This window comes from Aegilops tauschii, chromosome 2, assembly GCF_002575655.3.
Source record: "Aegilops tauschii subsp. strangulata cultivar AL8/78 chromosome 2, Aet v6.0, whole genome shotgun sequence".
In the NCBI taxonomy this organism is placed as follows: Eukaryota; Viridiplantae; Streptophyta; class Magnoliopsida; order Poales; family Poaceae; genus Aegilops; species Aegilops tauschii.
Window position 1 is genome coordinate 486,494,410 of NC_053036.3, and position 25,185 is coordinate 486,519,594.

The 25,185-nt window shown below is 42.1% G+C and overlaps 1 protein-coding gene across 1 annotated transcript; it reads left to right on the top strand.

Annotated features, from left to right (window-relative positions):
* The first annotated feature begins 17,036 nt into the window (after positions 1 to 17,036).
* Positions 17,037 to 20,767, top strand: LOC109746057 (uncharacterized). Its single transcript, XM_020305171.4, has one exon. The coding sequence runs from the start codon at positions 18,915 to 18,917 to the stop codon at positions 20,637 to 20,639; it is 1,725 nt and encodes a 574-aa protein (XP_020160760.2). The 5' UTR covers positions 17,037 to 18,914; the 3' UTR covers positions 20,640 to 20,767.
* The last annotated feature ends 4,418 nt before the right edge of the window (positions 20,768 to 25,185 follow it).

A 25,185-nucleotide genomic window follows, 5' to 3' on the forward strand; every position in this document is an offset into this window, starting at 1 on the left:
TTAGTAATTGCGGATGCTTGCTAGAGTTCCAATCATATGTGCATATGATCCAAGTAGAGAAATTATGTTAGCTTATGCCTCTCCCTCATATGAAATTGCAATGACGACTACCGGTCTTATTAACGATCTCCTAGGATAATTCCGCACACCGACCCATCATTATTCCACACTCGCTATTTATAATATTTAGTAATATATTCTAACTTTATGATAACAGCACCTACTTTTATATTTTAGCTCTCCGATATCATACAAAGTTATCCTCTTCATACCCACAACGTAGTTTTATTTCTCATTGCTAGTTGGAAGCAAACGTTCGGTGTATGTAGGGTTGTATCAGTGGCAGATAGGGCTTGAGAGAATATTGATCTTACCTTTAGCTCCTTGTGGATTCGACACTCCATACTTATCACTTCCACCTTTGGAAATTGCTACGATGATTCCCTGCACTTGGGGATTATCAGTGCCGTACGTTAGGTACTTGATCGGGACGGACTGTGAAGGTGTACGACTACATCAACCGCGTTGATAAACGCTTCCGCTTTCGGTCTACGAGGGTATGTAGACATATGCTACCTCTTGAGCACTCGTTGGTTTCCCTTGAAGAGGAAAGGGTGATGCAGCAAAGTAGCGTAAGTATTTCCCTCGGTTTTTTAGAACCAAGGTATCAATCCAGTAGGAGGCTACGCGCGAGTCCCTCGCACCTACACAAAACAAATAAATCCTCGCAACCAATGCAATAAGGGGTTGTCAATCCCTTCACGGTCACTTACGAGAGTGAGATCTGATAGATATGATAGGATAATATTTTTGGTATTTTTGTGATAAAGATGCAAAGTAAAATAAAAGCAAAGTAAAAAGCAAATGAAATAAATAAGTATTGGAAGATTAATATGATGAAGATAGACCCGGGGGCCATAGGTTTCACTAGTGGCTTCTCTCAAGAGCATAAGTATTTTACGGTGGGTGAACGAATTACTGTTGAGCAATTGACAGAATTGAGCATAGTTATGAGAATATCTAGGTATGATCATGTATATAGGCATCACGTCCGAGACAAGTAGACCGACTCCTGCCTGCATCTACTACTATTACTCCACTCATCGACCGCTATGCAGCATGCATCTAGAGTATTAAGTTCATGAAAACAGAGTAACGCCTTAAGCAAGATGACATGATGTAGAGGGATAAATTCATGCAATATGATAAAAAAACCCCATCTTGTTATCCTCGATGGCAACAATACAATATGTGCCTTGCTGCCCCTACTGTCACTGGGAAAGGACACCGCAAGATTGAACCCAAAGCTAAGCACTTCTCCCATTGCAAGAAAGATCAATCTAGTAGGCCAAACCAAACTGATAATTCGAAGAGACTTGCAAAGATAACCAATCATACATAAAAGAATTCAGAGAAGATTCAAATATTGTTCATAGATAATCTTGATCATAAACCCACAATTCATCGATCTCAACAAACACACCATAAAAAGAAGATTACATCGAATAGATCTCCACGAGAGAGGGGGAGAACATTGTATTGAGATCCAAAAAGAGAGAAGAAGCCATCTAGCTACTAACTATGGACCCGAAGGTCTGAAGTAAACTACTCACACTTCATCATAGAGGCTATGGTGTTGATGTAGAAGCCCTCCGTGATGGATGCCCTCTCCGGCGGAGCTCCAGAACAGGCCCCAAGATGGGATCTCGTGGGTACAGAAGGTTGCAGCGGTGGAATTAGGTTTTTGGCTCCGTATCTGATCGTTTGGGGGTACGTAGGTATATATAGGAGGAAGGAGTACGTCGGTGGAGCAACAGGGGGCCCACGAGGGTGGAGGGCGCGCCCACTACCTCGTGGCCTCCTCCTTTGTTTCTTGACGTAGGGTCCAAGTCTCCTGGATCATAATCTTCCTAAAAATCACGTTCCCGAAGGTTTCATTCCGTTTGGACTCCGTTTGATATTCCTTTTCTGCGAAACTCTGAAATAGGCAAAAAACAACAATTCTGGGTTGGGCCTCCGGTTAATAGGTTAGTCCCAAAAATAATATAAAAGTGAATAATAAAGCCCAATAATGTCCAAAACAGTAGATAATATAGCATGGAGCAACCAAAAATTATAGATATGTTGGAGACGTATCAAGCATCCCCAAGCTTAATTCCTGCTCGTCCTCGAGTAGGTAAATGATAAAAACAGAATTTTTGATGCGGAGTGCTACTTGGCATAATTTCAATGTAATTCTTCTTAATTGTGGTATGAATATTCAGATCCGAAAGATTCAATACAAAAGCTTAGTATTGACATAAAAATAATAATACTTCAAGCATACTAACAAAGCAATCATGTCTTCTCAAAATAACATGGCCAAAGAAAGTTATCCCTACAAAATCATATAGTCTGGCTATGCTCTATCTTCACCACACAGGGTATTTAAATCATGCACAACCCCGATGACAAGCCAAGCAATTGTTTCATACTTTTGACATTTTCAAAACTTTTTCAATCTTCACGCAATACATGTGCGTGAGCCATGGACATAGCACTATATGTGGAATAGAATGGTGGTTGTGGAGAAGACAAAAAAGGGAGAAGATAGTCTCACATCAACTAGGCGTATTAACGGGCTATGGAGATGCCCATCAATAGATATCAATGTGAGTGAGTAGGGATTGCCATGCAACTGATGCACTAGAGCTATAAGTATATGAAAGCTCAACAAAAGAAACTAAGTGGGTGTGCATCCAACTCGCTTGCTCACGAAGACCTAGGGCAATTTGTGGAAGCCCATCATTGGAATATACAAGCCAAGTTCTATAATGAAAAATTCTCACTAGTATATGAAAGTGACAAAATGAGAGACTCTCTATCATGAAGATCATGGTGCTACTTTGAAGCACAAGTGTGGTAAAAGGATAGTAACATTGTCCCTTCTCTCTTTTTCTCTCATTTTTTGGGCCTTTTCTCTTTTTTTTATGGCCTCTTTTTTTTCGTCCGGAGTCTCATCCCAACTTGTGGGGGAATCATAGTCTCCATCATCCTTTTCCTCACTTGGGACAATGCTCTAAAAATGATGATCATCACACTTCTATTTTCTTACAATTCAACAATTACAACTCGATACTTAGAACAAAATATGACTCTATATGAATGCCTCCGGCGGTGTACCGGGATATGCAATGAAACAAGAGTGACATGTATGAAAGAATTATGAACGGTGGCTTTGCCACAAATACGATGTCAACTACATGATCATGCAAAGCAATATGACAATGATGGAGCGTGTCATAATAAACGGAACGGTGGAGAGTTGCACAGCAATATATCTCGGAATGGCTATGGAAATGCCATGATAGGCAGGTATGGTGGCTGTTTTGAGGAAGGTTTATGGTGGGTGTATGATACCGGTGAAAAGTGTGCGGTATTAGAGAGGCTAGCAATGGTGGAAGGAAGAAGAGTGCGTATAATCCATGGACTCAACATTAGTCATAAAGAACTCATATACTTATTGCAAAAATCTACAAGTTATCAAAGCAAAGTATTACGCGCATGCTCCTAGGGGGATAGATTGGTAGGAAAAGACCACCGCTCGTCCCCGACCACCACTCATAAGGAAGACAATCAATAAATAAATCGTGCTCCGACTTCATCACATAACGGTTCATCATACGTGCATGCTACGGGAATCACAAACTCTAACACAAGTATTTCTCAAATTCACAACTACTCAACTAGCATGACTCTAATATCACCATCTTTATATCTCAAAACAATTATCAAGCATCAAACTTTTCATAGTATTCAACACACTCATAAGAAAGTTTTACAAATCTTGAATACCAAGCATACTGGGATTATTTAAGCAAATTACCATGTTATTTAAGACTCTCAAAATAATCTAAGTGAAGCATAATAGATCAATAGTTTCTATAAAACAAATCCACCACCGTGCTCTAAAAGATATAAGTGAAGCACTAGAGCAAAACTATATAGCTCAAAAGATATAAGCGAAGCACATAGAGTATTCTAACAAATTCCAAATCATGTATGGCTCTCTCAAAAGGTGTGTACAGCAAGGATGATTGTGGTAAACTAAAAAGAAAAGAGTCAAATCATACAAGACGCTCCAAGCAAAACACATATCATGTGGTGAATAAAAATATAGCTCCAAGTAAAGTTACCGATGGAAGTAGACGAAAGAGGGGATGCCTTCCGGGGCATCCCCAAGCTTTGGCTTTATGATGTCCTTAGATTATCTTGGGGGTGCCATGGGCATCCCCAAGCTTAGGTTCTTGCCACTCCTTGTTCCATAATCCATCAAAATCTTTCACCCAAAACTTGAAAACTTCACAGCACAAAACTCAACAGAAATCTCGTGAGCTCCATTAGCGAAAGAAAACAAAAGACCACTTCAAGGTATTGTAACGAACTAATTCTTTATTTATATTGGTGTTAAACCTACTGTATTACAACTTCTCTATGGTTTATAAACTATTTTACTAGCCATAGATTCATCAAAATAAGCAAACAACACACGAAAAACAGAATCTGTCAAAAACAGAACAGTCTGTAGTAATCTGTAACTAACGCAAACTTCTGGAACTCCAAAAAATCAGCCAAAATAGGAAGACCTATAGAATTTGTTTATTGATCAGAAGCAATTGGAATCACTATTTTATCACGTTCTGGTGATTTTTAACAATTTTTTTCGTGAATAGAAAGTTTCTGGAAATTACAGCAAGATCAAATTACTATCATCCAAGAAGATCCTATAGGTTTAACTTGGCACAAACACTAATTAAAACATAAAAACACATCTAACCAGAGGCTAGAACAAATATTTATTCCTAAACAGAAGCAAAAAGCAAAAAAAAATATTGGGTTGCCTCCCAACAAGCTCTATCGTTTAACGCCCCTAGCTAGGCATAAAAGCAAGGATAGATCTAGGTATTGCCATCTTTGGTAGGCAATCCATAAGTGGCTCTCATGATAGATTCATATGGTAATTTTATTTTCTTCCTAGGGAAGTGTTCCATGCCTTTCTTTAATGGAAATTGAAATCTAATATTCCCTTCCTTCATATCAATAATTGCACCAATCGTTCTAAGGAAAGGTCTACCAAGAATAATAGGACATGAAGGATTGCAATCTATATCAAGAACGATAAAATCTACGGGCACATAATTCCTATTTGAAACAATAAGAACATCATTAATTCTTCCCATAGGTTTCTTAATAGTGGAATCCGCAAGGTGCAAGTTTAGAGAGCAATCATCAAAATCACGGAAATCTAGCAAATCGCACAAAGTTTTGGGAATAGTGGAAACACTGGCACCCAAATCACATAAAGCATAGAACTCATGAATCTTAATTTTAATAGTTGGTTCCCACTCATCATAAAGTTTTCTAGGGATAGAAACTTCCAACTCAAGCTTTTCTTCATAAGATTGCATCAAGGCATCAACGATATGTTGGGTAAAAGCTTTATTTTGACTATAAGCATGAGGAGAATTTAGCACGGATTGCAACAAGGAAATACAATCTATCAAAGAGCAATTTTCATAATTAAATTCCTTGAAATCCAAAATAGTGGGTTTATTAGCATCTAGGGTTTTGATTTATTCAATCCCACTTTTATCAATCTTAGCATCAAGATCTAAAAACTCCGAATTTTTGGAACGGCTTCTAGGTAAAGGTGGATCATATTTAGTCCCATCATTATCAAGATTCATATTGCAAAACAAAGATTTAATAGGGGACACATCAATAACTATTAGATCTTCATCTTTATTTTCATAGAAATTTGAAGAACACGCTTTCATAAAGCAATCTTTCTTAGCACGCATCCTAGCGGTTCTTTCTTTGCACTCATCAATGGAAATTCTCATGGCTTTGAGAGACTCATTGATATCATGCTTAGGAGGAATAGATCTTAGCTTTAAAGAATCAACATCAAGAGAAATTCTATCAACGTTCCTAGCCAATTCATCAACTTTAAGCAATTTCTCTTCAAGCAAAGCATTAAAATTCTTTTGCGAATTCATAAACTCTTTAACACTAGTCTCAAATTCAGAGGGCATCTTATTAAAATTTCCATAAGAGTTGTTGTAGGAATTTCCATAATTATTAGAGGAATTACTAGGATGAAGCCTAGGATTAAAGTTTCCTCTATACGCGTTGTTACCAAAATTATTCCTACCAACAAAATTCACATCCATAGATTCATTATTATTCTCAATCAAAGTAGACAAAGGCATATCATTAGGATCGGAAGAAACACTCTTACTAGCAAATAATTTCATAAGTTCATCCATCTTTCCACTCAAAACATTAATTTCTTCTATCGCATGCACTTTTTTATTAGTAGATCTTTCAGTGTGACATTGAGAATAATTAACCATAATATTATCTAGGAGTTTAGTAGCTTCTCCTAAAGTGATTTCCATAAAAGTGCCTCCCGCGGCCGAATCTAAAAGATATCTAGAAGCAAAATTCAATCCGGCATAAAAAATTTTGTATAATCATCCACAAATTCAAACCATGAGTAGGGCAATTACGTATAATTAATTTCATCCTCTCCCAAGCTTGTGCAACATGTTCATGATCAAGTTGCTTAAAATTCATAATATCGTTTCTAAGAGAGATATCTTAGCGGGAGGAAAATACTTAGAGATAAAAGCATCTTTGCACTTGTTCCAAGAATCAATACTATTTTTAGGCAAAGACGAAAACCAAGCTTTAGCACGATCTCTAAGAGAAAAAGGAAATAGCTTCAATTTAACAATATCATTATCAACATCTTTCTTCTTTTGCATATCACACAAATCAACGAAGCTATTTAGATGAGTAGCGGCATCTTCGCTAGGAAGGCCGGCGAATTGATCTTTCATAACAAGATTCAACAAAGCAGCATTGATTTCACAAGATTCAATATTGATAAGAGGAGAAATCGGAGTGCTAAGGAAATCATTATTGTTGGTATTGGTAAAGTCACACAATTTGGTATTATCTTGAGCCATCGTGACAAACAAGAAATCCAACACAAGAGTAAACAAAAAGCAAGCGAAAAAGAGGCAGACGGAAAAGAGAGGCGAATAACGGCAAGGGTGAAGTGGGGGAGAGGAAAACGAGAGGCAAATGGCAAATAATGTAATGCGGGAGATAAGGGATTTGTGATGGGTACTTGTTATGTTGTGTTTTGCGTAGCCTCCCCGGCAACTGCGTCATAAATCCTTCTTGCTACCTCTTGAGCACTGCGTTGGTTTTCCCTTGAAGAGGAAAGGGTGATGCAGCAAAGTAGCGTAAGTATTTCCCTCAGTTTTTGAGAACCAAGGTATCATTCCAGTAGGAGGCTACGCGCGAGTCCCTCGCACCTACACAAAACAAATAAATCCTCGCAACCAACGCGATAAGGGGTTGTCAATCCCTTCACGGTCACTTACGAGAGTGAGATCTGATAGATATGATAGGATAATATTTTTGTTATTTTTGTGATAAAGATGCAAAGTAAAATAAAAGCAAAGGAAATAAATAAGTATTGGAAGATTAATATGATGAAGATAGACCCGGGGGCCATAGGTTTCACTAGTGGCTTCTCTCAAGAGCATAAGTATTTTACGGTGGTGAACGAATTACTGTTGAGCAATTGACAGAATTGAGCATAGTTATGAGAATATCTAGGTATGATCATGTATATAGGCATCACGTCCGACACAAGTAGACCGACTCCTGCCTGCATCTACTACTATTACTCCACTCATCGACCGCTATCCAGCATGCATCTAGAGTATTTAGTTCATGAAAACAGAGTAACGCCTTAAGCAAGATGACATGATGTAGAGGGATAAATTCATGCAATATGATAAAAAAACCATCTTGTTATCCTCGATGGCAACAATACAATATGTGCCTTGCTGCCCCTACTGTCACTGGGAAAGGACACCGCAAGATTGAACCCAAAGCTAAGCACTTCTCCCATTGCAAGAAAGATCAATCTAGTAGGCCAAACCAAACTGATAATTCGAAGAGACTTGCAAAGATAACCAATCATACATAAAAGAATTCAGAGAAGATTCAAATATTGTTCATAGATAATCTTGATCATAAACCCACAATTCATTGGTCTCAACAAACACACCGCAAAAATAAGATTACATCGAATAGATCTCCACGAGAGAGGGGGAGAACATTGTATTGAGATCCAAAAAGAGAGAAGAAGCCATCTAGCTACTAACTATGGACCCGAAGGTCTGAAGTAAACTACTCACACTTCATTGGAGAGGCTATGGTGTTAATGTAGAAGCCCTCTCCGGCGGAGCTCTGGAACAGGCCCCAAGATGGGATCTCGTGGGTACAGAAGGTTGCGGCGGTGGAATTAGGTTTTTGGCTCCGTATCTGATCGTTTGGGGGTACGTAGGTATATATAGGAGGAAGGAGTACGTCGGTGGAGCAACAGGGAGCCCACGAGGGTGGAGGGCGCGCCCTGGGGGGGTGGGCGCGCCCCCCTAACTCGTGGCCTCCTCCTTTGTTTCTTGACGTAGGGTCCAAGTCTCCTGGATCATAATCTTCCTAAAAATCACGTTCCCGAAGGTTTCATTCCGTTTGGACTCCGTTTGATATTCCTTTTCTACGAAACTCTGAAATAGGCAAAAAACAACAATTCTAGGTTGGGCCTCCGGTTAATAGGTTAGTCCCAAAAATAATATAAAAGTGAATAATAAAGCCCAATAATGTCCAAAACAGTAGATAATGTAGCATGGAGCAATCAAAAATTATAGATACGTTGGAGACGTATCAACATATTCTCCCCTCTCGTTGCTATGCATCACCATGATCTTGTGTGTGCGTAGGAAATTTTTGAAATTACTAAGTTCCCCAACACAAACATCATGGCACTCTGGTCAAGCACAAATCATTCACCCTTTCTGCAATACAGAAGGCCATTACATACCTTGCTTATCCTCCAGTTGTTTTTCACTCGGCCGAGCTCTTCCTCGGCCCGCTCCAAACTCTGCCTCAGTCCGGAGACTTCGGCAGCATGAGAGGTCGCAGCCAGCAATGACGCCTGCTCATTCACATAGACATGTATGGTTAGTCTCCTCCGAAAATTGTTTGATCCTCTGTCCGTCTTTTCTTTCCGAACACCGGACAGAGTCTCAGGGGCTACTGTCTATACCGTTGCTTTCTTTTTACATAATTGCATCACTTACCTCAAAGCCTGTTAGAAGGTTGGTGCAGGCTTCGGTCAGTCCGCTCTTAGCGGACCGGACCCTCTCAATCACCGTACCCATGAGGATGCGGTGTTCTTCCACGATAGAAGCACCTCACAGTGCTTCCATTAAAGTATCCGGTGCCTCTGGATGGACAGAGGTCACCGGGTGGGATAGGTGCACTTCCTTCTTTCGGAGTAGGCTGCCTGCCTGATTCCGGAGCCGTATGGGTCTCTGGAACAGTATTCGGCTGGAGGCCGAATTGGATATGGCCCCCATCGCCAATCTCCGGGGGGATTTCCTCCCTCGTATGCCCGGCGGTCGAGGTGTTACCCTCTGGCGCCACCCTGACGGCCTCCCGCGTCTCCCCCAAGCCTGTGAAGGTCCTTCGGAACACCGCCCCCGCATCGTCCGTGGCCTTGGGAGAGGTGGCCGTCGGCAGTGACCCGCTGTCCATAGCATTTGAATCCAGAGAACCCCCCGATCAGGTCGCTGTGAGCTGTCATGGGCCGGACTGCAGTGCATGATTCAACACATTAGGATCATGAGGTAAAGGAGTCGGACATATAAGTGCGCCAGTGCCTTCGAATACTTACGATTCGGCCGGGGGCTTATCCCTGGGGTGCCACTCCGAGCTGCTGCCGGTATCCGGTGCGGTGTCGTCCACAATGGAGGCTCTCCCCCTCTTGGACGCTTCGGCCTCCAGACGCGTGGAGGCCGCCCTTTTCTTCCTTCCCCCCTCAGGGGGGAGTTGCTTTCTTCCTCCTTCTCCTCGTCGCGATGGCGGGTGGGGAATGGGTCTCGGCGTCTTCGGACGTCACGTCCGAAGTGCCCTTGTGGCGGAGGCCACCTCTGGTCCCCTTAACCTTCTTCTCCGGCGCCTGGTAGGGTGCCGGAACCAGCATCTTCGTCAGAAGTGGAATTGCTGGGTCTTCGGGCTGTGGAGCCGGACCCTTAACCAGCTCCACCTTCTTTGTCCACCCCCGCAAAAGTAAGATGGGGAAGCTCAGACATTCTCCTTGAGTATATAAGTGAAGGATACACCTGGAAAACATGAAAAACTTACCGGACTGGCAGGGTGGGTCAGGTTGTACCCACGGTCTTCGGTCTCCTTCGGCCACGTCTCGTTGGCCTTGAAGAGCACCTTCCAAATACCTTCGTGTGTAACGCCGAAGAAGTGTTGCAGGGTCTGGTGCTTGGCCGGATCGAACTCCCACAAATTGCAGGTCCGGCTTTGGCATGGTAGGTGATACGTCTCCAATGTATCTATAATTTTTGATTGCTCCATGCTATTATATTATCTGTTTTGGATGTTTAATGGGCTTTACTAAGCACTTTTATATTATTTTTGGGACTAACCTATTAACCGAAGGCCCAGTGCAAATTGCTGTTTTTTTGCCTATTTCAGTGTTTCGCAGAAAAGGAATATCAAACGGAGTCCAAACGGAATGAAACCTTCTAGAGAGTTATTTTTGGAACAAACATGATCCAGGGGACTTGGAGTGGACGTCAAGAAAGAAGCAAGGAGGCCACGAGGCAGGGAGGCGCGCCTGCCCCCTGGGCGCGCCCCCACCCTCGTGGGCCCCTCGCAGCTCCGCCGACCTACTTATTCCTCCTATATATATCCGTATACCCCGAAAACATCCAGGATCACCACAAAACCCTATTTCCACCGCCGCAACCTTCTGTACCCATGAGATCCCATCTTGGGGCCTTTTCCGGCGCCCCGCCGGAGGGGGAATCAATCACGGAGGGCTTCTACATCAACACCATGGCCTCTCCGATGATGTGTGAGTAGTTTACCACAGACCTTCGGGTCCATAGTTATTAGCTAGATGGCTTCTTCTCTCTCTTTGGATCTCAATACAAAGTTCTCCTCGATCTTCTTGGAGATCTATTCGATGTAATTCTTTTTGCGGTGTGTTTATCGAGATCCGATGAATTGTGGGTTTATGGTCAAGATTCTCTATGAACAATATTTGAATCTCCTCTGAATTCTTTTATGTATGATTTAATATCTTTGCAAGTCTCTTCGAATTATCAGTTTGGTTTGGCCTACTAGATTGATCTTTCTTGCAATGGGAGAAGTGCTTAGCTTTGGGTTCAATCTTGCGTTGCTCGATCCCAGTGACAGAAAGGGAAACGACACGTATTGTATTGTTGCCATTGAGGATAAAAAGATGGGGTTTATATCATATTGATTGAGTTTATCCCTCTACATCATGTCATCTTGCATAATGCGTTACTCTGTTCTTATGAACTTAATACTCTAGATGCATGCTAGATAGCGGTCGGTGTGTGGAATAATAGTAGTAGATGCAGAATCGTTTCGGTCTACTTGTTGCGGACGTGATGCCTATATACATGATTATGCCTAGATATTCTCATAACTATGCACTTTTCTATCAATTGCTCGATAGTAATTTCTTCACCCACCGTAATACTTATGCTATCTTGAGAGACGCCACTAGTGAAACCTATGGCCCCCGGGTCTATTTTCCATCATATTAATCTCCCGTCAACTAGCTATTTCTAGCGCCGTTTATTTTGCAATCTTTACTTTTCAATGTATACAACAAAAATACCAAAAATATTTATCTTATTATCTCTATCAGATCTCACTTTTGCACGTGGTCGTGAAGGGATTGACAACCCCTTTATCCCGTTAGTTGCAAGGTTCTTATTTGTTTGTGCAGGTACGAGGGATTTGCGTGTAGTCTCCTACTGGATTGATACCTTGGTTCTCAAAAACTGAGGGAAATACTTACGCTACTTTGCAGCATCACCCTTTCCTCTTCAAGGAAAAACCAACGCATGCTCAAGAGGTAGCAGTAGGATCCGGCAAAAGAGCATCACTTGGATCACATTGACAAGCTTGATGTTCTTGTCGACCATGCTCTTGATGCGCATCTGCAGCGCTGTCAGCTCGTCCGACGAGGCCCAGTCCAGGCCCTTCTCTAACCAGGAGGTGAGCCGCATTGGGGCCCCTGACCTGAACTCGGGAGCCGCGGCCCAAGTGGTGTCGTGGGGCTCTGTGATGTAGAACCACTGTTGTTGCCACCCTTCAACGGTCTCCATGAAAGTACCTTTGGGCCATTTGACGTTGGGCATCTTGCTCACCATGGCGCCTCCGCACTCCGCATGTTGGCCGTCCACCACCTTCGGCTTCACATTGAAGATCTTCAGCCACAATCCGAAGTGGGGTGTGATGCGGAGGAAGGCCTCGCACACGACAATAAATGCCGAGATGTTGAGGAAGGAGTTGGGGGCCAGATCGTAGAAATCCAGCCCGTAGTAGAACATGAGTCCGTGGACGAATGGGTGGAATGGAAATCCCAGCCCGCGGACGAAGTGGGGGATGAACACTACCCACTCATGGGGCTCCGGGGTAGGGACGGTCTGCCCCTTGGTCGGAAGCCGGTGGGCGACTTCCTTGGCCAAATATCCGGCCTCCCGGAGCTTGGTAATGTCCTTCTCTTTGACGGAAGAGACCATCCACTTGCCCTGCGCTCCGGATCTGGATATGATCGGAGTGCTTTCTTGAGGCGGAAGAGATGAGGGCTTGGGCGCTGGAGCTCGAGAATGGGTGGGCAGAGAGAGAGAAGGCGTTGGTGAAAGGGGGTGAATCCTTATCTCCTTATAAAGGCAGCGAATATCAAGCGCCTCCCCACTCGCCTTACAACTTGCTTGATTCCCAAGGGCCGCGCAGATGGCACGGTTGGAATACCCACGCCCGTATTGATGAGAATCCCGCAATAAGGGGACACGATCTCTGCTTTGACAAGACGTGCCAGTAAAACCGCATCTCGAAATATGAAGCGGCAGGCCGAAAAACAGTTCAAAATAATGACCGGGTGGTGATGTGGTGTCATGCTACAAAAAGTTGTCAGTAGATTGGACTCGTGAAATATTATACTCTCTGTGGTTGTGTGTGGTACTTGTTTTGTAGAGTCGGACACGTTCTTTGTGTTCGAAGGCTGTTTTGGAGTATTCGGAAGAGGAACCCGCCTTGTAATGCCGAAGACAATCTGCGCGCCGGACACCTCGTCATTGAAGCCTGGTTCTGGGGCTACTGAGGGAGTCCTGGACTAAGGGGTCCTCGGGCGTCCGTCCTATTTGATATGTGCCGGACTGATGGGCTGTGAAGATACAAGACCGAAGACTCTCACCTGTGTCCGGATGGGACTCTCCTTGGCGTGGAAGGCAAGCTTGGCGTTCGGATATGAAGATTCATTTTTCTATGACCGACTTTGTGCAACCCTAGTCTCCTCCGGTGTCTATATAAACCGGAGGGTTTAGTCCAAACGGAGGATCATAATCATACAGGCTAGACTTCTAGGGTTTAGCCATTACGATCTCATGGTAGACCAACTCTTGTAATACTCATATTCATCAAGATCAATCAAGCAGGAAGTAGGGTATTACCTCCATAGAGAGGGCCCGAACCTGGGTAAACATCGTGTCCCCTGTCTCCTGTTACCATCGACCTTAGACGCACAGTTCGGGACCCCCTACCCGAGATCCACCGGTTTTGACACCGATAGCCGCCCCCCTTTCCTTCCCTCTCTCTCCCCCTTCCTTCTCTCCTACTCCAACAAGGGAAAGGGGGAATCCTACTCCCACCGGGAGTAGGACTCCCCCCTTGGGCGCGCCTAGGAGGCCGGCCCTCTCCCCCTCCTCCACTCCTTTATATACAGGGGAAGGGGGCACCCCATGGATACACAAGTTGATCATTGATCTCTTAGCCGTGTGCGGTGCCCCCTCCACCATAATCCACCTCGGTCATATCGTTGCAGTGCTTAGGCGAAGCCCTGCGCTGGTAGCTTCATCATCACCGGCATCATGCCATCGTGCTGACGAAGCTCTCCCTCGACACTCTGCTGGATCATGAGTTCATGGGACGTCACCGAGCCGAACGTGTGCAGATCACGGAGGTGCCATACTTTCGGTACTAGGATCGGTCGATCGTGAAGACGTACGACTACATCAACCGCGTTGTCATAACGCTTCCGCTTTCGGTCTACGAGGGTACGTGGACAAGACTCTCCCCTCTCGTTGCTATGCATCACCATGATCTTGTGTGTGCGTAGGACTTTTTTTGAAATTACTATGTTCCCCAACAGTGGCTGCACAAGTGGAGAGAATGTTGCCATCAGGCTTGTCAACCATGGAGATATTAAGTTTTTCATTTTATTGTTCTACATGTTTGTCAATTCATTGATTCACTCAATGTTGCAACTTGATAATCATCATGTTATATAGTCCGGACGCGTTGTGTGTTGTACTAGAGGACCATGGTTAGGTCATTTACGCTCATAAATTGTTGGATGAATCCCAAGGACAGCAGTGCATGGTAGGACTTGTGCCGATTCTGATTGGAGTGTCGTTGATTTGGAATCAATGAATTCAAAAAACTTGTTGAACATCTGGTTATCTCGGATGTAATATTTACATTTGAAATATGCTTGTACTAGAAATCTTATTGCATTGTATTGCAGAAGTGAGAAAGGCGAGGAGCTCAATACCTTCACATTATTATGTCTCGCAGAAAAGACAAAGGGGAGGAAATCTGCTCATTGAAGGGGGGAGTAGATAAACCTAGGAGCCATGTCTAGGGTGGGTGGATACAGAAAGAAGTTCAAGGTGGTGCGCATGCTCGAGTCTAATCCGGCCTCACAGGAGATCGATGTTGAAGTTCTGGCGTTGGCGGGAGAAGGCTCTAAGAATGGCCAATTATGGATTGGCGGTGGTACCATCCCTAAGGAGAACATTCCAAAACTCTCCCAGCTACGTGCTAGCAGGACGAGATCACAACCTGATATAGTGTTGCCCACAGCCCGCGTTGCAAATGATTCAACAATTTCATGTTTGTTCTACTTCATTGATATTCCACGTGATGGCTTCTTTGCATTGTAACAATGATGATCTTCTTCCCATGGCGTACTATAGGTTCGCTTGGATAAAGAAACCAGAATCTGGCAGAAGGCGGATGCCAGTATGACATAAATGTAGGAAGTTATTCTTCATCAGCGGGATTTCATGGCTAGACAGTAGGAAGCCCTCCAGGCGTGGTTCGTGGCCTTCGATTCTTGTATGGAAGTATTTTCTAGCCACACTTTCTATATCATTTAATACCCAATCAAAATATTTGGTTCCACTCATCTATGTTATATCATGTAACCTCACTTGCTAAAAGATAATCTGCATATCATGCATGGTACGAGCGACACGGCTTCGTAGAATCTTCCTCCTCTTCCCGTTCTTCATACTTTCGGCTTCATAAGTCTTTCAACTATTCAACCATTCATCTTACCATCACATATGCTTACCTTATCATATTTACAGACCCCCCCCATCGGCTGGATCCAACGTGTCAGTAGGTGGATCTACACCTGGGCAAGCAAGCCAAGTGATGCCTACTACGGCTCGTGGTGCTTCGACCTTCATGCAACAATGACTACTCTAGGTATTTGTCGATGGTTATGCTAATAAATTTGCAAACTCATGATTTGACTTCTCTTTTATTTGCATTCGAACTTGGAAACTCATGCTTGTGCTAATGAACCTGTGAACTCATGTTGTGATTTCTCGCTGGTTTCAATTTAAATTTGAAAATCCATTCTTGTGCTAATGAACTTGTAAAACTAATGATTGTGCTTCTTTTTTATTTTCATTTGAACTTGAAAATTCATGATTGTGCATTAGAACTTGGAAACTCGTGATTGTTCTAATAAACTTGCAAACTCATGATTGTGCTTCTCGTTCATTTGCATTTGAACTTGGAAACTCATGATTCTGCTAATGAACTTCTAGGTTTGCACCGAGGACGCTGACGACGGAGTACATACATGCTATCGTGTTAGCGGTGGAGCTCATTGCTTTGCTGGACCCTCATTTGTTGTGAACTTCTCTTATGTCACTCATATGATGTTTGCTTGTATACACGTGTTATGTGCCTTTTTGACATGGACATGTACATTGTATATAATCATTTGCATATGAGGTTGCTTATATGGACCTATATGAGATTGGAGCTTGTTATATGTGTTGAGATGTATGATGATAAAACTGGTATATATTGAGATTGGAGTTTGCTATATATTGCTATCACTTTAGCTACATGTCAGTTGACTGAGTTTTAGCTTTTGGGTCAATCGATTTTTTGACCGTTGATTGCTGCTCCAAGATGCGTGCTAGTTGTTTTTTTCCCTGTTGTGTGTGTTGTCCTGAATTGGGCTGGATGTTTTTTGACTGACCCCAACTTTGGGTCAATCGATTTCTTGTTGGGTTGAAGGCTGTTATGTGTATTCTTATTAGGCTGTTTGTGTGCGCTTTTGCTTCAGTTTTTTTGTTGGTTTTTATGGGTATATTTTGAATATTGGGTGAATACAAAATATATACACATAGTAATTTATAATATGTGTATAAATTGTAATTATCTGAAAAATGCACTAATATATGCTTATTTCTTACATACTACTAAAATAGTGAAGTTTCATTATAATTGTATTTTCTGTGAAAATTCCACTACCATATGCATATTCTTGCATATTATTGAAAGCACAATTTTTTATATATTGTGTGTAAATTTTGTTATTGTTTGATTATTTTATAATTTATTTCTTCTTAAAGGGTAATATCAATGCAACTAATTCATTCTTACTTAGAAATCTTCATTATTTTGATTTTGCTTTAGTAGTTATTCCATATTTTTTCTGAAGAGTAATACCAAACCACTAATTCATTTTTTTCTTACAAAACTTCAGTATTTTGTTTTTGATTTAGTATTTGTTTCATTTTGTTTTTTTAATGGTAATACCAAAGTCACTAATTCATTCCTTCTTAGAAAACTTTCTTTTTTGTGAGAATTCTACTATTATATACCTATTCTTGCATATTATTAAAAAAGTGCAATTTCTGTGTAAATTGTGTGCAAATTTCTCATTTTTTATTTTGTATTTCCTTTCTTCTTAATGTGTAATACCAATGTAACTAATTCATTCTTTCTTTAGAAACTTCATTATTTTGATTTTGATTTAGTTTTTATTTTAGTTTCTTTCTTCCTAAAGGGTATTACTAAGGCTTCAAACTCATTCTTTCTTGGAAAAACTTCATTGTTTTATTTTTCATTTAGTTTGAGTTTTATTCTACTTCTCATTTAATTGTAACACAAGTGCCACTAATTCATTCTTTCTTATGAATTTTCTTTTATTGCCAATATTTCACTATTATATACTTATTCTTGCCTATTAAAAAAATTGTAATTTATGTGTAAATTGTGTGCAATTTTATCATTATTTGTTTTTTTATTTTCTTTCTTCCTAAAGTGTAATATCAATGTGATTAATTATGATTTTTAGAAAACTTCATTATTTCTATTTTCTTTTGCTTTTTGTTAAATTTACTTTCTTCTTTAAGGGTAATGTGTATGTAATTAATTCATTCCATCTTAGTAAAATTCATTATTTCTTAGAGAACCTCACTATTTTTATTGTGCTTCATTTTTTATTTCATTTTCTTTCATCTAAAAGGGTAATACCAATGCCACTAATTTATTTTTTCTTATAATTTTTTATTTTGATTTTATTTTAGTTGTTATTTTCTTTTATTTCTTCTTTAATGTAATATCTATGGTACTGATTCATCACTTCTTGCGAAATTCTTTTTTGTAAAAATTCCGCTCTTGTATGCTTATTCTTGCACATTACAGAAAAGTGCATATTTTGTGTATACTGTGTGTAAATTTTGTCATTGTTTGATTTGTTGTTTTAGAAAAATACTGAAAGGGTAATTCCAACACCACTAGTTCATTCTTACTTAGTGAACTTCACTATTTTGATTTTGTTTTATTTTCTTTCTTGTTAAAGGGTAATAGCAATGACACTAATTCATTCTTTCTTAGAAAACTTCGTTATGCTGATTATTTTGATTTTATTTTTTGTTCCTACTTTAAGGGTAATACCAATGCCACTAATTTATTCCTTTTTAGAAAACTTTTTTCCCAATAAAATCCACCATTATATGCTTATCCTTGCATATTATAAAATAGCACAAATTTTGTGTATATTTTGTGCATTTTTTCACTGTTTTTAGTTTCTTATTTTCTTTTTTTCTTAAAGGGTAATACCAATGTCACTAATTCATTCTTCTCTAGAAAACTTCTTTCTTTTTTAAAGAGGGGGGGGGGGGTAGTGTTAGTATAGGGGAAAGAAGGCTAGAGAAAGAAGAAGAAGAAGGATGGGCCTTTGGATCTTGATCGGGTGGTGGAGACGATTTGTCTAAATGCCCAAAAAAACTAGGCGCCTATCAAATAATAGCCCCCATACCAATTTTTGTGCAATGTGTGTACAATTCGTACCACTGTCTATATGGTTATTTTTGCATATTATGAAAAGCTGCAATTTTCATGCGTATTGTGTGCAATTTTCTATCATTGTTTGTTTTATGTGTTTTTCCATTTTTCGGATGTAAATATGATCGGTAACAAGCTCTCTGTGGATGTAGCATTTTTAAAGAAGCACCCCCAACTGTGGTGATGTGTGATAATTTAACCAACGAGACAGGAGCCGCTCGCCCGAGCGACATAGCTACGTGTGGTCGCGTACGGATTTAGATCGAGGCAAATCGCAATCGAAGAGGAGTCACACGGTTAGCCAATTACGTTTTCCTTGTGGAAGAAGAATTCAGCGGTTCGTCCAGTAAGATTATATCATGTCGTTTCCCGAATCCCGATACATCGGAGAGTTGGATACCAACTCACAGAACCCTCCGTCCCATATAATCCACGCAAAACCCCTTCCTTTTTTCACCGTAACACCCGTACGCAACGACGATCGATCGCCATCTTGCCGACTTGCCGTGATCGATCGCATCGCATCGCGCCGCACCATGACGGTCCCGGTGTCGCTCCTCGTCTCGTCGGGTCTCTGCGTCGGCGTGTCGGCGTGCGTGCCCACGGGCCTCGCGTTCCACGCCTCCTTCGCGCTCTCCCTCGTCTACCTCGTGCGCGTCCTGTCGCCGGAGCTCGTCGACGGCTTCTTCGGCCTGGTGGACGCCGTCGTGCAGGAAGACCTGCGCAACGCCCGCGCCTTCTTCAGAGATGACCCCTTGATCGCGCCCATCTACGCCTGCGCCGAGGAGCAAGCGCGCCGCGCCCACGCGTTTGCCGCGGAGGCGATCGATGGCCTGGAGAGGAAGGCGAGGGCGCAGCTGAGCAGCCTGATGGAGGCGGCGGTCGCGGCGTTCCTTTGGCTCCGTCTGGCCGCCGGAGTAACCAATCTTCTGGCGACCGTCCTGATCACCGCTGCGCTCAACGAAGCGAAAAGCCGAGCGCCGTCGGTCCTGAGGTGGAGGGGCGTGAAGGGGTTCAGACCGCCGCCGAGAGAGGAGGCGGAGGCGGTGGCGGCGGCGGCGAACTCCCGCACCAGTCGTGGCACCACGGTGCTCGTCGCATGGATCTCGGCGATCGTCGCGTACTGCACGCTAGTGTTCACCATCAACGGCATCTGCAACGGCATCACGTCGTTCGCGATGTGCTTCCCATGCTTCGCCGCGCTCTGCGGCTTTGCGCTCATGGAGGCCGAGAGGGTTTACCTGTGGGACTCGTACGTCATCGATACCAGGGGCGGCGGCAGCAACACGGCCAATCCAAGACGGCGAGCCGGCAATGCCGCGGGTGGAGCAATCACGGAGAAGGACATGCGGGACGCGTGGGAGTGCCTCTGGTTCGTCATCATCATGATGCACTGCATCGACGCCTGCTTCCTCGGCCTCATGCTGGGGAAGCGGCCGTTTGTGCTCGCGTCCCTGGCCATCTACAACGTCGCCGCCCTTGCGTCTGCCCGGAAGGCTTACCTGACGACGGACGAAGGCGAGGACGCCGACGGAGCGCACGTGAACGTGAACAAGTGGCACAACGCCGCCATGACGGTGTTGGCAATAGACGTCGCCAAGGTCGTTGCCACCTACGTCGTGCTCGACTTTTACCTGGGTGCGCTGTTGTTCGTGTCTCTCGGTGCCAAGGCGGTGTTCTTGCTGGACAGGGCGATTTACTTGTCGGATGAGGGTGCCTCGGGGGACGACGACAGCAATCTTGAGGGTGCTGGCCTAGCCGGGGAAGTCGCCGGAGAAACGGAAGGTTCTGACGACGATACTCAGGAGGTTGCTGATCTGGCTGGGGATGTTGCCGGAGATGCCGAAGGTTCTGACGACATTGGTGCAGAGAATTCGAGTGACATCGCTGTTTCCGAACATGAAGAGGAAGAAGACTCGGCCACCGAGAAGCACTCCGATGTATCGGATTCAGAGGAGCAGCGTCGTGCAGAATCAGACTACAGCAGCAGCAGCGTGGACGACTGGACTTTCGTAGGCGCCGACCCTATGATGCCTACCAATGTTAACGGTGGCGCCAACCGGAGGTTCGGGTTTTTGCCGTAGGACGTGCCTAGGGTGTGATTCAGTGATTCACTAAGCATCTGCGAAGAGTTCTGAGTTTAGTTTATTCCTTTGACTAATATATTGAGAATTTTGTATTATAGAAATTTTAGCAATTTCTATTACAGATGATTTTTAATATAAGAAAACATCGAAATCTTCTCGTGGACCACACTTAACTTAATTTTGAAGGAAAGTTTATTTTGTTAAAAGAACTGTAAGAGACGCTTTACATTAAAAACAGTGTCTCGGGAACCGGTTAACTGTTCATAAATCAAGCTTTCTGTCATAGCATGGCTTTCAGTCATATATGATTGGGTTTTTGCTTAGTTTTCTTCATATAAGCCGGGGCATTCTGTGTCTTTTCTTTTCTATACATTGCTCACTTCCTACTGCATGGTTCCGTAACAAAAATCATGTGTAGGATTGAAAAAGACACACCATTGCAAGCACGCAATGAGCACAAATTTCAGAAATTAGTTTGTACCAGGGACACAGATCTGACTTAGCAAAAGAAATACCGTAAAGCCGTGTCATGTTCATCCGTTAACACAGGGCGTTCCAGATCCCCTCCAACCTCTAACTCGACAAACTCCACAGACAATTTTGATCCGAACACTTAGGCTCCACGAAGCTGGAATGTAAAAATCAGGAGCTCAGTCAGCCCAGCTCAATCGATTGGAAAATCCGGAGTTCGTCCAATTTACAGCAACTTGCCACCGCCAAACATAACGAATCGATGCACTGGTTGGCCTGAATTGGGCCGCCTCCAGCTGGCCCAATTTGCTTTGAATAGGCCACAACCCTCCCAGCTGGGCTGCCCCAGCACGGTAGACGTTGCCGATGCAGCCGAATGGATCTGAGATCGCTATCTGGAACTAGAAGCCACAAAGATCTGGAACTAGAAGCCACAAAGAGAAGCTGGATTTGTGGAGTTCTGTTGAGCTAGTGTGCATTTTTCTGCAATATGCTTACAGTTATAACTTATACTTGTCACTTATAGTTACACAATCAAGTTTAATACCTATTTAATCCTACAATACCCTAATAATCAAATAAAATAAGTCACCTGGATTTTCATTTTGGTTCTCATGTTATTAACCTAAATTTTCATCAACCAATTCATGCAGCAACGTGTGAGGTATCCTCTAGTTCTATAAGTACACCATCCTTGCAACATATCCCAAGGAGAGTTTCGATCAGGCGCCCAATGGTGTCCAATGAGGGATGACCATACAAATGGGAGATGACCAATGTCATGGTTGAAACAGATGCCCAACTACTTGAAGGAAATATGCCCTAGAGGCAATAATAAAATTATTATTTATTTCCTTATTTCATGATAAATGTTTATTATTCATGCTAGAATTGTATTAACCGGAAACATAATACATGTGTGAATACATAGACAAATATAATGTCACTAGTATGCCTCTACTTGACTAGCTCGTTAATCGAAGATGGTTGAGTTTCCTAGCCATGGACATGAGTTGTCATTTGATTAACGAGATTACATCATTAGGAGAATGATGTGATTGACTTGACCCATTCCGTTAGCTTAGCACTTGATCGTTTAGTATGTTGCTATTGCTTTCTTCATGACTTATACATGTTCCTATGACTATGAGATTATGCAACTCCCGTTTACCGGAGGAACACTTTGTGTGCTACCAAACGTCACAACGTAACTGGGTGATTATAAAGGTGCTTTACAGGTGTCTCCGAAGGTACTTGTTGAGTTGGCGTATTTCGAGATTAGGATTTGTCACTCCGACTGTCAGAGAGGTATCTCTGGGCCCTCTCGGTAATGCACATCACTATAAGCCTTGCAAGCATTGTAACTAATGAGTTAGTTGCGGGATGATGTATTACGGCACGAGTAAAGAGACTTGCCGGTAACGAGATTGAACTCGGTATTGAGATACCGACGATCGAATCTCGGGCAAGTAACATACCGATGACATAGGGACACTAGTAGAAAAAGGGGATTTCGTTCGGGCCTGGCCAGCCCATTAGTCCCGGTTATGCCACGAACCGGGACCAATGGAGGCATTTGTCCCGGTTCGTGAGCCCAGGGGGGCGACCGGGGCCTCGTGGCCATTGGTCCCGGTTCGTCTTGGCCCATTTGTCCCGGTTCTTGGCACGAACCGCGACCAATGGGCCTCGCTTCTGGCCCACAACCATTGGTCCCGGTTCGTGGCAGGAACCGGGACAGAAGGAGGGCCTTTAGTCCCGGTTCCACCCACGAACCGGGACAAATGAGTTGCCTATATATACCCCATCGCCCGCGAGCAGAGCACTCCATAGTGCTCTGTTTTTTGCTGGCCGGCGAGGAAGGGCATTTGGGTGCTCTAGCTCACCTCTTATGCATGTGAGGTGTTCGATGAAATGCCTGAGCCACACTAGTTAATCTTTCTCCTCTCGAAACTCGATCTCCGAGCTCCATTTTTTCCGAGATTTGTATAGGTTTAGCGGTCCGTCACGCCCCGTCCTCGTCTTCACAGCGGTCGATCGCCCACGCCGATCTCGTCGTCGGCACCACCGTGGTGAGCCTTTTGTTCTTATCTTCTTTTTGAAAGAAAAAAAATTCTTACTTCAGATAGATACTTGTCTAATTTTCTTACTTTTATTATTCCTTGTTATTATATAGTGCGATGGTTCTGGTATCCGCCCCCGTCGGCCCTCGTCATGTCTATGATTCGGATGTGGTATATATTATCTTTTTATAAGTATTTGGTTCATTTATTGTTTATGACAATTATGCCGACCAACGTGACATAGATTTTATTTATGTAGGAGGTGGTTGAACCAGAAATTCCAACCGACCCTATTGTTGAAGAAGAAAACAATTACTTGAAGGAAAAAATAAAAAAAATTGAGGAGGAGAAGATGATATTGGAGTTGCATGTTGCGGATGTCGTCGATGATCATAAGATCAAGATGGATGCAATGCGGTTGAAGATTAGAAAGATTAGAAAATATGCTATTCATACCGAGGCTTGGTACCATTATGCCGTTGGATCAATTGTTACCTTAGTTGTGATTATGATCGCATTTGTTTTTTCATTGAAAGGTTTTACATAGTTTCAATGTATGGTTTAACTAGATGCTCTGGAGAGCTATATGTTGTTCAATTTAAACTATGTATGTACTTTGGTTTTAATGTGATGATGAACTACTATTAATTTGGTCACTTATCTATCCATGTTCATTTGTAGTGCTTTTCAATTTCAGGGTCTTATAGCTGGAAAAAATCAGTAAATGCATGATAAATAACAGACGAGTTTCCGTATGAAACTCTGATACTTCGAAAGAGATTGTCCGTTTTGTACACGAAGTGCATCCAGTTTTGCTGTAAGCCTCTCTACTTTCTTGCACATGCTATGTGGGTGAAATGATGATACCATGCCAACTTTCAACCTTTTCAGAGTTTATTTGTAGTGCTTTTCAATTTCAGGGTCTTATAGCTGGAAAAAATCAGTAAATGCATGAAAAATAACAAATGAAGTCAGAAAGGGTTGAAAATTGATGATGTGTCTTTGAATGGTGCATTTTGAACACAGAAAAACTATGGAGTTCAAATAAGTTCAAAAAAACGAAATCCTTTTGTAACAGACGAGTTTCCGTATGAAACCCTGATACTTCGAAAGAAATTGTCCGTTTTGTACACGAAGTGCATCCAGTTTTTGCCGTAAGCCTCTCTACCTTCTTGCACATGCTATGTGGGTGAAATGATGATACCATGCCAACTTTTAACCTTTTCAGAGTTCATGTGTAGTGCTTTTCAATTTCAGGGTCTTATAGCTGAAAAAAATCAGTAAATGCATGATAAATAACAAATGAAGTCAGAAAGGGTTGAAAATTGATGATGTGGCTTTGAATGGTGCATTTTGAACACAGAAAAACTATGGAGTTCAAATAAGTTCAAAAAAATGAAATCCCTTTGTAACACACGAGTTTCCGTATGAAACCTTGATATTTCGAAAGAAATTGTCCGTTTTGTACACGAAGTGCATCCAGTTTTTGCCGTAAGCCTCTCTACTTTCTTGCACATGCTATGTGGGTGAAATGATGAATTATCAAAGTATTTTCTATTCAAAATCATTAAAAGCAAAATGAATTTTCATAAACAACTTCTTTGTTACAAACTTTAATATCAAAAAGAATAATCATAAAATAAAATAAATAAGTAATTAGAAACAAAATAATATAAACTGTAATAAAATATATAAGTAGAAACAAAATAAAATAAACTTTAATAACATAAAAAAATTTTATGAAACTAAAATTGTCAAAGTATTTTCTGTTCAAAACATTATAAGCAACCTCTACTAAAATTATATAAAATTCATGCAACTAAAATTATCAAAGTATTTTCTGTTCAAAATCATTTAAAGCAAATAGAAATTTCATAAAGAACTTTTTTTGTTAGAAACTTTAATAGCAAAAAGAATTATCATAAAATAAAATAAATAAGTAGTTAGAAACAAAATAAAATAAAATAAATAAGTATTTTGTTGTAAGTAGAAACAAAACAAAAAAAGCAAAA